Source organism: Bufo gargarizans, chromosome 2, assembly GCF_014858855.1.
Source record: "Bufo gargarizans isolate SCDJY-AF-19 chromosome 2, ASM1485885v1, whole genome shotgun sequence".
NCBI classification, from domain to species: domain Eukaryota; kingdom Metazoa; phylum Chordata; class Amphibia; order Anura; family Bufonidae; genus Bufo; species Bufo gargarizans.
In genome coordinates, this window is record NC_058081.1 from 527,235,078 (window position 1) to 527,250,060 (window position 14,983).

The 14,983-nt window shown below is 44.2% G+C and overlaps 1 protein-coding gene and 1 long non-coding RNA gene across 2 annotated transcripts; one reads left to right on the forward strand and one right to left on the reverse strand.

The window, feature by feature from the left end:
• Nucleotides 1-639: 639 nt before the first annotated feature.
• On the reverse strand, nucleotides 640-6,636 carry LOC122928535. The gene is made up of 3 exons (XR_006387890.1): nucleotides 6,499-6,636; nucleotides 1,035-1,188; nucleotides 640-767 (listed from the first exon to the last, which is right to left on the reverse strand). It is a non-coding gene; the product is annotated as an uncharacterized LOC122928535 (long non-coding RNA).
• A 604-nt stretch (nucleotides 6,637-7,240) lies between these two features.
• Nucleotides 7,241-13,568, forward strand: BHLHE41 (basic helix-loop-helix family member e41). Its single transcript, XM_044281464.1, has 5 exons — nucleotides 7,241-7,468; nucleotides 7,560-7,623; nucleotides 7,781-7,888; nucleotides 8,140-8,251; nucleotides 8,866-13,568. The coding sequence occupies exons 1-5, from the start codon at nucleotides 7,407-7,409 to the stop codon at nucleotides 9,780-9,782; spliced, it is 1,263 nt and encodes a 420-aa protein (XP_044137399.1). The 5' UTR covers nucleotides 7,241-7,406; the 3' UTR covers nucleotides 9,783-13,568.
• Nucleotides 13,569-14,983: the final 1,415 nt, after the last annotated feature.

A 14,983-nucleotide genomic window follows, 5' to 3' on the forward strand; every position in this document is an offset into this window, starting at 1 on the left:
TTGTGGTCCACTAAATTGTGTCTGGGAAGGGGGCCCAGAGTATTGCCTTGGGCCAGGTTGGCTGGATGATGGGCCCTGATATTGTGGTCCACTAAATTGTGTCTGGGAAGGGCGCCCAGAGTATTGGCTTGGGCCAGATTGGCTGGATGATGGGCCCTGATATTGTGGTCCATGAAATTGTGTCTGGGAAGGGGGTCCAGAGTATTGGCTTGGGCCAGGTTGGCTGGACGATGGGCCCTGCTGACTGTAACTGGGTTCCCCCTGATACTGTGGCACATATGGGGCAATTGGTGGGCCATAGGGATCCCTTCGGGGCGGAAATTGTTGGGGGCCCTGTGAGGGCTGACTACCTGCAGGGTGGTGGGGGCTAAATATGTTGCCATGACAGCGCAGGCTTTCAAGCGCATCAAACATTTCAGTCGGCTCTTGTGGGCGATTAGCTACCTCCAGAACTATTTCTAATGCAGTTCTGGTTCGCAGTAGTCGTTCAGGAGGTAGCTGACGCATAAAATGGGCCAGACTACGGGCAAACATGTCGTGATGATCCTCCTGCCGTGCTCTAGATAAATAATCTAGAACTTGCAAATTGATGTTAGAATCGGCAGGAGGCATTGCTCGTCGTCTGGCCCTGCTGGGTAGAGCCAGAGGGGAGGTGAGGGACTCGCCACCAGATGCTGCAGGAGGCCTTGATGTTGCTGTCCTCCTCACATGCACCTGATTGGTGCGGGCCCGACTCATCAGCTTCCTCCTCTAGGTTGTCTTCAGTTCTAAAAACATTAGAAAATTTATAAACATATGTGGAAATTTCAATACTTTAGTTACATTATAAGTACAGATGTAGCAGGAATAACACACACACTCTTTAACTTGAATGTCTATAATAATCATGTTATCTTTAAGCAAAATGCAGCGAAAAGCTATTGCATAATGCATTTATAAGCATTTAGTACATCCTGCTACATCTGTAACCTATATGTCCATACCATAAATACAACTCAAATGACCATTTCAGTATGACTATAAAATGAACTTACGGACGCAGCTCCATAACATCGCGCAGGAACATCAGCTGCTCCCTGAAAAGATAGGGCCTTTTCTTGGGGGGACCAGCCCCGCTCCGCCCACGATGTTTCATTTCTTTGCGGAACTGGTCCCTGCAGCTCCGCCACCGATTCTTGACCTCTTCAACTGGTAATACAAAGACATGAAAGGAACAGGTATCAATATCTACATCTATTCATAAAAAATAGTCAATTAACGCCTATATACTAGGAACAATAACGTATAACTACGCCTATATACTAGGGAGTACTGAAAGGCTCAAACATGTATACATTGTGTACTTACTTAAATTCCTTCTACTTGGGCCTTGTGTCTTCTCCCAGATTGGGGCAAAAAGATCCTGGGTAATCTCCGTCCAGGCAGCATCCTTTTTGTAGCGGTCCTGGTACTCCACAGCCCGAAGATCCCAGATGCAGGGCCTCTCCTGCACCAGGACAATCAGTTTTTCAACGTCAATGACGTGTGGTTATTTGGGCATTTTTGCGCTCCGCAAGGGCTGGAAAAGTTTGACAGCAAACTTTCTCCCTCTTCTCAGACACCAAACTGACGCAGATAGACGCAGACAGACGTTGAAAAACGCCTACTTCCTGTCTTTAAATTCCCTGAGTGTTGCTTAGTTACAAGCGTGAAAAACACAACGCAACGCATGGTATCCGGATGTACTGCGTTTTTCTGCCAGCCCCATTCACTTCTATGGGGCCTGCGTCGCGTGAAAAACGCACAATATAGAGCATGCTGCGATTTTTACTCAACGCACAAGTGATGCGTGAAAATCACCGCTCATGTGCACAGCCCCCTAGAAATGAATGGGTCAGGATTCAGTGCGGGTGCCACGCGTTCACTTCACGTTTCGCACCCGCACGGAAAACTTGCCCGTGTGAAAGGGGCCTTACCGTTTGGAGTATGCAACGCCTATGCAGAGCTATCTGTCTCCACGTGTAGTCAAATCCTCTTCTCTGCTCCCTCAGTCTGTAAGTTGTACTGGCTGTAAGGGAGAGCAGGACCTGACCACATACGTTTTATTTGCAGTCTGTAACCATGGAGAGACCTAGTTTTCTGAGATTACCAAAATTGTGGAGAAGGCCAGGAATGATATAGAATTAAAAAAAAAAAAATCGTACTCACCTGCTCAATCCCATTCCAGCACTGCCACTGCAGCGATGACACGCACGGTTCCATCATCTGACCGCTGCAGCCAATCACGGGTTCTTGTGATCACATGAAGTAATCAGGGACGTCATTGCGGCAGAGAGACCAACAATGCAGCAGTGGCGTCACCACTACCCCAGGCAACTGTTGAGGCCAGTGACTGGCTGCAACATTTATGTGGAGTAGCTGGCATAACCGCTGCAGCACCAGAAGCATGGACACTGGGGACAAGTGAGTAAGGTTTATATTTTATAGCAGTCCCAGACCCATAATCTTTGGGGGTCTCAGAAAACCCTAGTCATTTTTTTACTTTATTTTTTAGCTATATTAAAACAATAGAATTATTGTAAAGCCTACATACCCTTTAAGGGGAGAACTATGGATCAGGTGACCACCTCACCCATTTAAGTATGGGTGTAAACCTTGTGGAGATATTACGGCAAATATAATAGACACACTGTATCAGGATGATGAAGCTGACACCTTCGAGTGGGGGAAGGGGGGGTCTCCCTCCGAGAGGCCACAATGCTTGGGTTGTGTTGATAATCCAGAGTCAGGGGCTGTTATTACAGTGATTCATGTGACACAGACATGAGACCTACTTCTTAAGTGCCATAACCAGACCGAAAACCCACAGAGATAGAGCCCCACCACACACACATGTGATCTCAGGATGACCCTTGTTACATAACTGCAAAGAGAAAAGTGTCGGAGAGGAACTCGAGATAAACAGAGAGGCGCCCCGGAGATGTGAAAGCTGATTGGCCAAGAACAGCCACATATATGTACATCTGTGCCCACAAATAGATATTGCACGCTGAAAGACACGGCCACCAGCGGTATTGCACGATTACTGCGACAACAGTGCTACCTCATGTTTTCTCCCCGTGGGGGACATGGTCTGATATTTGCTACAGTCATATCGGGAAATATTGAGTTTTAACTATGGTCACATGAGCCAACAGCTACTGAATGTGTACGTTTCCCAACAGTTAGAGTCACAGAACAATCTAGGGAACCAGTTAAAGGGTTATTAACGGTACACACTCAGATTGGGTCACTGTCACTAGCGGGAAACCACAGGGGTCAGTATTGGGCCCTATTCTCTTCAATATATTTATTAATGATCTTGTAGAAGGCACTAAACTGTGTAAAGTAATTAACACTGAAGAGGACAGTATACTGCTACAGAGGGATCTGGATAGATTGGAGGCTTGGGCAGATAAGTGGCAGATGAGGTTTAACACTGACAAATGTAAAGTTATGTACATGGGAAGGAATAATGCAAGTCACCCATACATACTAAATGGTAAAACACTGGGTAACACTGACATGGAAAAGGACCTAGGAGTTTTAGTGAACAGCAAACCAAGCTGTAGAAACCAGTGTCAGGCAGCTGCTGACAAGGCCAATAAGATAATGGGTTTCATCAAAAGGGGCATAGATGCCCGTGATGAGAACATAGTCCTACCACTTTACAAATCACTAGTCAGACCACACATGGAGTACTGTCTACAGTTCTGGGCTCCTGTGAACAAGGCAGACATAGCAGAGCTGGAGAGGGTCCAGAGGAGGGCAAATAATGTAATAACTGGAATGGGGAAACTACAGTACCCTGAAAGATTATCAAAATTAGGGTTATTCCCTTTAGAAAAAAGACGACTGAGGGGAGATCTAATAACTATGTATGAATATATCAGGGGTCAGTACAGAGATCTATCCCATCATCTATTCATTCCCAGGACGGTGACTGTGACGAGGGGACATCCTCTGCGTCTGGAGGAAAGAAGGTTTGTACACAAACATAGAAAAGGATTCTTTACGGTAAGAGCAGTGAGACTATGGAGCTCTCTGCCTGAGGAGGTGGTGATGGTGAGTACAATAAAGGAATTCAAGAGGGGCCTGGATGTATTTCTGGAGCGTAATAATATTACAGGCTATAGCTACTAGAGAGGGGTCGTTGATCCAGGGAGTTATTCTGATTGCCTGATTGGAGTTGGGAAGGAATGTTTTTCCTCTGAAGTGGGGAAAATTGGCTTCTACCTCAGTTTTTTTTTTGCCTTCCTCTGGATCAACTTGCAGGATAACAGGCCGAACTGGATGGACAGATGTCTTTTTTCGGCCTTATATACTATGTTACTATGTAAGGGGTTGTGTGAGATTAAAAAAACAGAATACAGCCCGTTTGTTTTTTCCAGAAATAGTGCCACTCATGTCTGCTGGCTGTGTCTGGTATTGCAGCTAAGCCAAATTCACTACATTACATCCTGCTGTCCATAGCCAACACACTGCATGGCAACCACCTGTAAGCAAAGCAGCTTGAATTCCGATAATGGCCAATGCAGTTCATATCTAATGCTTTGTGCTGAACCTGTCTGGGGGATGCAAACAAGGTACATTTGTTGCAAATTGGATAACCGGATGCAAAATATGTGGTCGTTCATTCTAGGAAAATAGTAGAACTGACAGGACTGAATGCATGGATGCCACTTCTAGCTAACCTGTTATGTTGCTGTTTACACCTTTAGTGGACTCGTTAGTGACGAGTTAGTGGATGAAAACAGATAAAAACTTGGCACTGTTATCTAAAAGGGATATGATGAGCCTTAAAGCGGGTGTCCTGTTTTTTATATATTTTTTTTTTAATCTAACTCCCAGACATTGGGACCTGTGGAGAAATATATACTCACCCGTTCCCTGCAGCTCCATTCCAGCTCCTGGGTTGTCTTCACTGGACTTCCTGCCCCCGTTTGTCACTTCCTGCACAGACGGGGTCCCATGTGCGCTGCACATAATGACTGCACTCAGTGCTAATGTGTCCCCAAGTGCCATGTGGCAGTTATAGCAGTTATATGCCGCTTGGGAACACGTCACCGTGCCATAGGCCAGGCATTGTCTGCAGCGGTGCATGTGACATCATATGTACAGGAAGTTGACAGACACGGACTGGAGGTCCTGTGAAGACAGCATGGGAGCAGGAACTGACCGTCAGGGACCAGGTGAGTATGGATTTCGCCACAGGCTGGGGGCCAGATTTAAAAAGAAAAAACCTGGACAACCCCTTTAATCAGGGGCGTAGCTAAAGGATCATGGGCCCTGGTGCAAGAGTTCAGCTTGGGTCCCGTCCCTCACTGCTTTATGGCCAGGGGCAGGGAAGCACATTGCCTTCGTGCTGCCTGAGGCAAACATTGAAACGCACCTCCCTGTGCAAATTCTTGACATTACCCCCTTCCCTCCAGCCAGAGGTATAACTTGACCAGGATGCACTTTCTATAATACCGGTGTCTTCCTATGTGGCACAAGGGTCTTTGGGTCCCCTCAGGCTCCTGGGCCCGGTAGCAACTGCTACCTCTGCACCCCCTACAGCTATGCCCCTGCCTTTAAAGGGGTTGTCCGGGTTCAGAGCTGAACCCGGACATACCCCTATTTTCACCCAGGCAGCCCTCCTGAGCCTGGCATCGGAGCATCTCATGCTCCGATGCGCTCCTGTGCCCTGCGCTAGATCGCGCAGGGCACAGGCTCTTGTGTTTACAATAACACACTGCCGGGCGGTAACTTCCGCCCAGCAGTGTGTTCGGTGACGTCACCGGCTCTGAGGGGCGGGCTTTAGCTCTGCCCTAGCCGTTTTACTGGCTAGGGCAGAGCCAAATCCCGCCCATCAGTGCCGGTGACGTCACCGGGGTTCCTGTCAGCCCCATAGAGAGCCCCGGTACGTCACCGGAACTCAGAAAAATGCCTTTGCCCTGCGCGATTTAGCGCAGGGCAAAGGAGAGCATCGGAGCATGAACTGCTCCGATGCTCATGTCAGGGGGGCTGCCGGGGGGGAAATGGAGGGCTGTCCAGGTTCAGCTCTGAACCTGGACAACCCCTTTAATGCATGATAAATGATAACTGGTTAACACCTTTTTGGAAATCATCATTAGTAATTATGGCTGTATAGATTTATTAGGTAAACTATGCTCTCATATGTAGAGATGCAAAGAGCCATAGGCTGCATGCACATGCAAACAGCGGATCTGCAAATTACGGACACCGGCCGCGTGTATCCGCATTAACCTAATAGAACTGCCTATTCTTGTTTGCCAAACGGACAAGAATAGCACATGAGCGGCTGCATGGGTGCGGACAGCACATGGACGACATCTGTGTGCGGTCCACATTATGTGCAGCCTCATGGAAATGAACGGGTCCGCTACAGACGCTATAGTTATACATGGACAGAGGCGAAAACTATTTTCCCAGGCACAATCTGAGGTAAAAGCACAAAGCTGGAAATGAGCATAATACCTGAATGATTACATTACTGTATTCCCACAGGACTCTTTACTCCTTATCACAACTCATCAGTGTCGGTTATGGGAACGTGTTGTGGCTCCGCAAGGATTTTCTAAAGGTTTATTCACTGTCACTGTCTATAATTTGCCTATGGGGAGTAAATAATAAGCATTTACCATGTGAATTACATATACTGAATTATTAATGATATACATGTTATTATATATTAGATTCACAGCGCTGTAATCCTCAGGAACAGATAGGTAGACACTCCTCAGCTGGACTGGAACTATAAGCCGCAGCATACCCTATTAGCAGCTACCACAGTGCGCACCGACTTTGTGTTGCTTGCCTTCTGGAGCACAAACATTGTGTTGCTTGCCTTCTGGAGCACAAACATTGTGTTGCTTGTCTTCTGGAGCACAAACATTGTGTTGCTTGCCTTCTGGAGCACAAACATTGTGTTGCTGTGCCTTTAAAAACTTTTTCCAAACAGTGAAGCATTGATCATTGGTCACAGTAGCACAGAGAAGGCACAAACAAGGAAAGCCAGTTTGCGCCTCCTGTATGATAATGACAGTGTGAGTTTCATTGTTAGCTGTCAGACTTTTAAAGACATATACCCAACTCTCTACTAGAAGGACTTGCTTGTCTTGCCCCCCAGGGGAATGAGCAGCGTGATTCCTGCATTCCTCCTGTGTCCAGCAGGTGGCCACAATGAGTCACTCTTATGACTTTTTGCAGCCATCTTTCCCTCTGCAAAGCAGAGCAAGCAGTGCAAGAGAAAGCAGGGGAGAGGGAGAGAGCTAGTGCTGGAGCTGCTTCGTCTGACTTGGAACTGTCTAAGTCTGGATGTCCCCCACTTTAAAGAGAACCCCACAAGACTCCAACCCTGCAGATTAGAAGCCCCAGCAGCTACCATGGATGAAGCTATCCACAGTTTGCAGGAGAGACAGTTACTGGAGCACAGAGATTTCCTGGGGTAAGGCTATTTCTTAGACTTGGAGCTCTTGGTGCCGACTGAGAAGTGAAAGTCTAACCCCAGCTCTTACTAACCTGACACTTCTTTGTAGAATGGACTACCCCTCCTTATACCTGTGCAAGCCCAAGAGGGGAATCAAGAGAGATGACAGCAAGGTAGGAAGTTTTATTTTATTTCTTATAACAGGGGAAGGGGGAGGGGGTCGTTGTGATCCCAGACAGTAGATCTGACTTGCACGGAATCCTAAGTGTCTGTCTCGCTGGATACAGTGTGACACTGGAATTTTATTCTCATGTACCTTTTTCTCCTTAGGAGACATATAAACTGCCTCACCGACTCATTGAGAAAAAGAGGAGAGACCGAATAAATGAATGTATCGCGCAGCTGAAAGACCTTCTGCCTGAACATCTCAAACTCACGGTAAGATCCCCACTTGGCGTCTTGTAGTCATATATAATTAATAGCCATGAATATTTTACAAAGTCAATTGATCTGCTGAGGGGGTCAATTGTGCGTGTGCCACGTTGAGCGGTGGGGATCCTTACCCTGCACATGTCTGTTGTCTTATCAGTGGTGTGAGTTCCTGGTATTCCTGGTCTGCTGGCTTGACTGTGGAAAGCTGGCGTTGGTACTGACATATTTTTTTTTCCTCTGATGTTTTTGTATTACAGACATTGGGGCACTTGGAGAAAGCAGTGGTGCTGGAGTTAACTTTGAAGCACTTGAAAGGTTTAACGTCCCTGACGGAGCAGCAGCATCAGAAGATCATCTCATTACAGAACGGTGAGTGCAGGTTACTCTTGCTCTGGGTTCTTGCTGGTTTGTTAGTCCTTTTTTGGAGGCATTACAGTTGCACTACTTCTTTAAGATATTCCAGACAATAAAGTCTGGCCAGTGCAGTGTTCATGTTTTGTAGGTGGTGGGGGAAGGGGGTGTCTTTATAAGCCATGTATGTAAATGTATTTAACAAATTGTGATAATTTTCAAAGGTTGTCCTAACAATCCTGAAAATAACTGGGATTGTCATAGGGAAAAAATAGTCACCTTGTCATCATGAGGGCTCACTGTAAAGTTATTGTGTCCACTGTAAAAGTTCTCAAGAAGTAGTTGACGGTGCTTTGATTCGAGTGGCGGGTCTGGAAAGAGAGAGCTTAGACAGTGGGTGACTTCTTTGTCTGGAAATCTTTTGTAATTGCCATACCTTGACACTGAGTCACTGATCCGAGACATTTGTACAAGAGGTGGTGTTACTGGGAAAGCTGAGAGCTGAGTCTTAAGGTGGAAGTTGGGTTTCTTCTTAATCTTAGGTAAATTCTGGGTTGGAGATTTCATGCAGGATGCTGATAAGCAGATGTTGGTTCTTGAGTTTACTCTTTGTCTGTGTTTGCCATGAACAGGAGAACATTCAATGAAAAATCCCATCCAGTCAGATCTGGACGCTTTCCATTCCGGTTTTCAGACTTGTGCCAAAGAAGTTCTGCAGTACCTCTACCGGTTTGAGAGCTGGTCAGCCCGGGACCAGAGGTGTACCCAGCTCATCAACCATCTCCATTCTGTGTCCAGCCAGATCCTGCCCAGCTCTCCGCTCCTGTTACAGCAGATTCCTGGTGGGAAAGCACCTTCGCCATCTCCGTCTCGAGGGGTTCAAAAAGTAGAGAACCAAGCTAACTGTGTTCCGGTCATTCAAAGGACACAAAACCTGGAATTGAGTGAAAATGACACTGATACCGACAGTGGGTATGGGGGTGAGGGGGAGAAGATGGAGACTAAAAATGAGGGACAAAGTGGTGGCAAGGGCCAAGAAGCCAACAGTGTGAATGTCAAACAGGAGCCACTGGATGAACCGTCACCTAAAAGGTTTAAGGCAGAATGCTCAGGATTGGGAGGGCCAGCCATTGGCTCTGACCCTATTCTCAGACCTGATGCCAATCTTCTCAACACTTTGATGGGATTTGGAAGTGGTTCCTTTGGTCAACAAGCACCTTTCTGTTTACCCTTTTACTTAATCTCGCCCTCGGCAGCAGCTGCAGCAGCGGCATATATGCCTTTTTTAGACAAAGGTGGTTTGGAAAAATACTTGTACCCAGCGGCTGCCCCAATCCCTTTCATCTATCCAGGAATCTCAGCCCAGGCAGGAAGCACTTTCCCATGCCTCTCCTCTGTTTTGTCCCCCGAAAAGATGCCAGGCTGTTTCTCAGCCCTATTGTCAGAGCTCCCGGCATCACCTTTCCAAGCTGGTGGTCCTACCTCACTGGCCACTGAGGACCTTCGGGAGCCTTTACAAGACCTCTTGCAGCCTCCTAAGGAGAACTGATTAGAAGACACTGGGAATTTAAGCAAAATCTATATACTTATAAATATGTATGTATAGGGAGCCTCTCATTTTTGTAGCAAGTATTGAAGTATCTTACTGGATCAACATTAGGGTTGTATATTGATGGGACGGATGATGGCTGCTTTAATTTAACTCACAAAGTGCTAGTTTAGTCAAGTGGAGGTTATAAGTGGAAGGCATGTAAGTCTGAATATACTTTTTGTTTAACGCCCAATCCCCCCTCCCAGCGCCTGGTTAAAAAAACATAAAGATGTAGGGCAAAATTAAGAAAATTACACAAAGTGTACAAAAAAAGCTGGTGACTTTTATCAGGTGAACTATTTTTTGTCAGGCAGGCATAAGCAGTCATCCTATATAGACTATATAATTTCAGGTTCTAAAGATGACTCCCTTTAAGCTAGACAAGTGGTCCGTCCAAACGTCTAAAAATAGCAGATTCTCAGCAGAATACAGAATGAAAAAAAAAAAAAAATTATATACATATATATATATATATATATATATATATATTATAATGTGTATGTAGATGGTCCACCAACTTTTCTAAAGTATAGGTGGAGAAATTGGAATAAAGAAATAAAAATTTTATTGCAATTGTCTAATAGTCACAAAAAAATTATAAAATTTTTATACGCTACATATTTTTCAGCTATCAAACTCTCGCATAAAGTTTTTAAAAAATCCCCAAATTTCGTGAAAAATCTTCACTTTTTTTGTTAATACAATTTATTGTAATAATCAACTTAAATCATGAGCTGAGATTTCATTTTCAAAAAGACAAAAATTCAAAGCAACAGTCCAAGCTAATAGAATTCTACAGTAGACAATCAGAGTAGATGTGGTGCTTGGGTCTTTCCTCTGCCATGTACAAAAGACACCTGCCAAGCAGCGTGAGAATAATGGGTAATTATTCCAGTAGATTTTATGCCGTAACCTGTTATATAAGAGAGGTGTAATTATACCTTGTTTGGCAGATAAAGAATATTGTGTTCTCAGCTCTTTCACCGAAATGGGCTCAGCCAATACATTATGTAATCAACCTCTTACGTAGATTATTTAATTGGGCAAAAGCATGCCTCGGCCCATGTGACTTGCTAGTATGTTTATAGACTGTAGGTTTGTTGTACTACGTCTCCGCCCTGTGACCACACAATATGATCCTGTGTCCCAGCCAGAGCCATCTCCATTTAGTGTTAATGTTGGTCTTGTATCCATGGGTTTGGGGGCAATGAAATTTTGCTTTTTTTTTTTTTCATTTGTTTTGCTGTAAAAACAAAGCCTGAATTGTGTTTAAAAAAAAAATCTAAATTCAGAATCCTTCCATTTAGAGGAGAAAAATTGAAGAAAATTTTTCACAACTTTTTTTTTTTTTTGCTGGAGCAAGTTAAAAAAAAAATTTTTTTTAAATCACAAAAATTCTTTGTGATATTTCAGTATTTTTTTTTTTTTTTCTATATGTTGGGCTTTGAAGTGGTTATAACTGTAGATTCTGAACTCTCGTTTCTAGTTGCACTTTAATTTTACCAGTTTCTTAAGTTCCACTTGATAAACTTGCACTTGACGTCTTGACGAGATTCTTCTTTCTTCTTGATACTTGAAAGTGGAGTTTAGTGAGAAAAAATATCCATGTAAATTGTCAAAAACAGCGGTAGCACTTTATCGGTTGACTGGCCGTGAATGGGGTGATGTTCGTCTGATGTCTCTTTGAATGGTAGTAAAAGTGTGAATCCCCAGTTCAAATTTTTTTATTATATAGTTGCTCAAAAGAAAAAAAAGTGCACTGAAATAAAAAAAATATATTTATTTGTAGCTTATAAAAGTTATTACTGAATTGATAAACTGGAAGATGGACTCCACCAGTTGTAGATGTTAGAACTACAAGTCCCAGCATACTTTGCAAACCAGCCAACTGGGGTTTGTGGCAATGTTGAGACTTCTTGTCTGTTAACCTCTTGTGCACTGGAGACAATTGTGTTTACTGTTCTGACAGCAGAAGGATAGAAACCATTCCACCAAGTAGTGATTTGTTTTATATGTTGCAGGGAAGGGTCTAATCCTGTTCAAATGAATGCCCTTTAAGGGGCACGTTGAATGTCTGTGTGGTGCTGAGCACCTGTTTACTGGACTTTGTCTCTTTAACAAAAGTTTTGGTTTTTATATTAAATGTATATACATATTTTTGATGTCTTGGGCTACAAGCCCATCACCCAGTATGTGGCTAAAACCATTGCAGCTGAGGTGACTTGGCGCCGTCCCTTGGTGTGAGTCCCTTGATGGTGAGGAGGTGTTTAACCAATCAGACCCTGACCTTGTCTCTCTACCTGTCAGTGTTACCATGTTTTGGACTAATTTATAATGACTCCTTTTATGCTTACTCTAGATGAATAGCATGATGGTCTCCAGCTGTTGTACTAATACTACAACCTACAACCTGCCATGCCAACCGCCGGAGACCAAAAGGTTACTTATCTCAGATCTAGATGAAAGGGCAGTTCCAGTCATGGTGGAAAATTATCCTACCTACCCAGTTCCACCATCTTGCTCATAGGGGGCAGTATGATAGTAGTTTTTGCACATAGGGACAGTATTATGGTAGTCATATACATGTCCAAAGAGGGCAGTATTACATTATAGTTTTGTTCATAGGAGCAAAAACTGCATTACTCAGCAGGGGGCGACAATGAGCACTGGAGAAAGCTCCTTCCAGTGTAGACTGTGAAATCTGTGCTATCTACTAAAACAATGGGATTGAATTTTTGAATTCAAAGAAAAAGGGTATCTAGCAAACCTTTTCAAGATGTCTTTGAGAATACTTACTTTTCCATGGATAGTAATATCAGCAGTGATTGGAATTGCTCTTTAGTCTTCAGGCCCTTGATATCCTTTTTGTGACCCACCACCCCTTTTACATGAAACCTCTTAATGTCTAACTTGGACTGTGCATTTCTTTAGATACTATATGGAGGTGCTAAGGTACTGATTGCCTTAAAAATTCTATCGCATGCCAAACTTTTTGTAATTTTGTCAGCCTGTAGCTCTTTTGGGACCAGAGATCCCAGCAGACTTTGTAGTTCAAGCTACAACTTAACCCCCACCCTCCACCACACACACATGAGCTGATAGATGGACTACTCCATAGACAGACCTTTCACCCTACTCCTTTTTAATGTTTTATTATTTTTTCAAAAACATTTTTCATTATTTTTAGGGACTTTAGAGAATCTGCTGTAATTCAGAATTTGACAAGTCTAAAGTTGTAAAATCTTGTCCTGGAGGCCACCAGACAGCGGAGATAATGATGGAGGAAGCTTCCTTCTTTTTTTAATAGGACTTAATAAGACCTTGTCTAGATATTTATAGGTTGTTGCTAAGGTAGCACTGTGAGATATCGCACTTCATTGTTATGTAAGAGGTGAGATGCGACAGAGAATGACTAAGGGTGAATAATCCCTGTTTTTTTTATTTTATTTTTTGTAATTTTTCGCTGCTGTTTGCCTCAAACGCTGTGTTTAAACAACGTTCTACAAACTTTACGAGCCAACGCTGTGGCCGGTTTTGTATATAGATGTGAAATACATCTGAAACGAATGATGTCTGATGAGCTATTTTTGTAAAGGGGGTCAATTTTTTTTGCGATTTAATATATGTTATTTGGAAGGATTTGCAGTAACAGAAGTTGTACTTTTGTTGCAATGCTTTTTGCTTGGTATATACTGTGTGCTACCATAAATTATTGAAATAAAATACAAAAAAGTGAGGAAAAAATGTGGGTTTGTGTATCCTTTCTTGATTTGTCTTTATTGTTACTGTAGGTAAAAGGAGCAATCTAGAATACTTTGGGAATTCTGGTGTTCTGTAATGATAATGCCCTCTTACAGGGATCCTTAAGTTATTGCTGTGATATGTCAGCAAAGCAGCGCAGGAACTACTACCGTAGTAGTGGTTACTATGGGATCTGCAGTGGGCCTGGGGCTGTTAGACCCAATTACTGTGTGCCCAGGCCAGAATTGATGACAGACACAGCAACCGGACTTAAGCCCTAATTTCTGCTGTGTCTGTCATTCATAACAGGCCTCATTCCCTGGCCTGTGCTGTCCCCAGCAGCCACCACAATGCAGTGATGTCATTCCACCTGCTGAGCTGAGTGGTACAGAGCACAAGCAGCGGAATCCTCCGGCTTGTGTGTTGTCCTGCTCAGCTCAGCAGACACATTGGCGCCACTGCAACTGCTGCTGGAGAGGGCATGATGTGCTCTATTCATCTGGGAACAGGGCTAGGTGAGTATTGCTTTTTTATTTCATTTATACTACAGAGGCTCAACCTCTGTAAGGGGGCACTAATCAGGCAGCACTACTGTAAGGGGGTGCTAAGGGGCCAGCACTACTGGAAAGGGGACATAACTACTGTGTGTGTGGGCATTCTTTGAAGGGGGCACTAAGGTGACATCACTACTGTGTGGGGCACTAAGGGAGATTTCTACTGTGGATGGGCATGAAAGGGGGAATACATAATTTGTGGGGCACTGAGAGAGCATACAGGGCAAAGACGCATACTATAAGCGCTTGAATCCTCCCGTTCAGCACTAGTAAGCATTTTATTTTCATATTTTTACCTGACTGAGTGGGTGGGGGTTGATATGGTGAGAATGCCCCGTCTTGACTTGCTGCAGGAAGGGGGGGTTTGCTCCAGGTCGGAGGCCCAGCTTTTCATTGTTACGCCCCTGAGCCAAGGACATCAGAGTTTATATGATTGCATGGGTATTCCAGTCTCTGATTCCATCTGCATGCCTGCAACTAGAAAAGCTGTGTTGCCCTAGTTTGTATCTTAATAGCCAAGGCAGAATTGATTTTGGCCATCTGAGGCACATACCCTGCCAGCCCCTGCCTACACCCTAATCTAAACAGAGCTTGTACTGTTAAAGGGGCTCTCCAGTTTTCTGTAAATGAAGCTTAAAAGGGAACCTGTTACCATCAAAATGTAGTGTTAGGCTACTTTCACACTTACGCTTTCCCTTTCCGCTATTGAGATCCATCATAAGATCTCAATAACGAGGGAAAACGCTTTCGTTTTGTCCCCATTCATTGTCAATGGGGACAAAAACTGAACTGAATGAAACGCAGTGCACTAGAATGCATTCCATTCCGTTTGGTTGCATCCCCATCACAGACAGAATAACGCTG

Bases quoted from the DNA above. Each gene is read 5' to 3' on its own strand.
- BHLHE41 (XM_044281464.1), top strand. From the start codon at position 7,407: ATGGATGAAGCTATCCACAGTTTGCAGGAGAGACAGTTACTGGAGCAC. The intron at 7,469-7,559 runs GTAAGGCTATTT...ACTTCTTTGTAG, and splicing joins GAGCACAGAGATTTCCTGGG to AATGGACTACCCCTCCTTAT. The intron at 7,889-8,139 runs GTAAGATCCCCA...TTTGTATTACAG, and splicing joins CTGAACATCTCAAACTCACG to ACATTGGGGCACTTGGAGAA.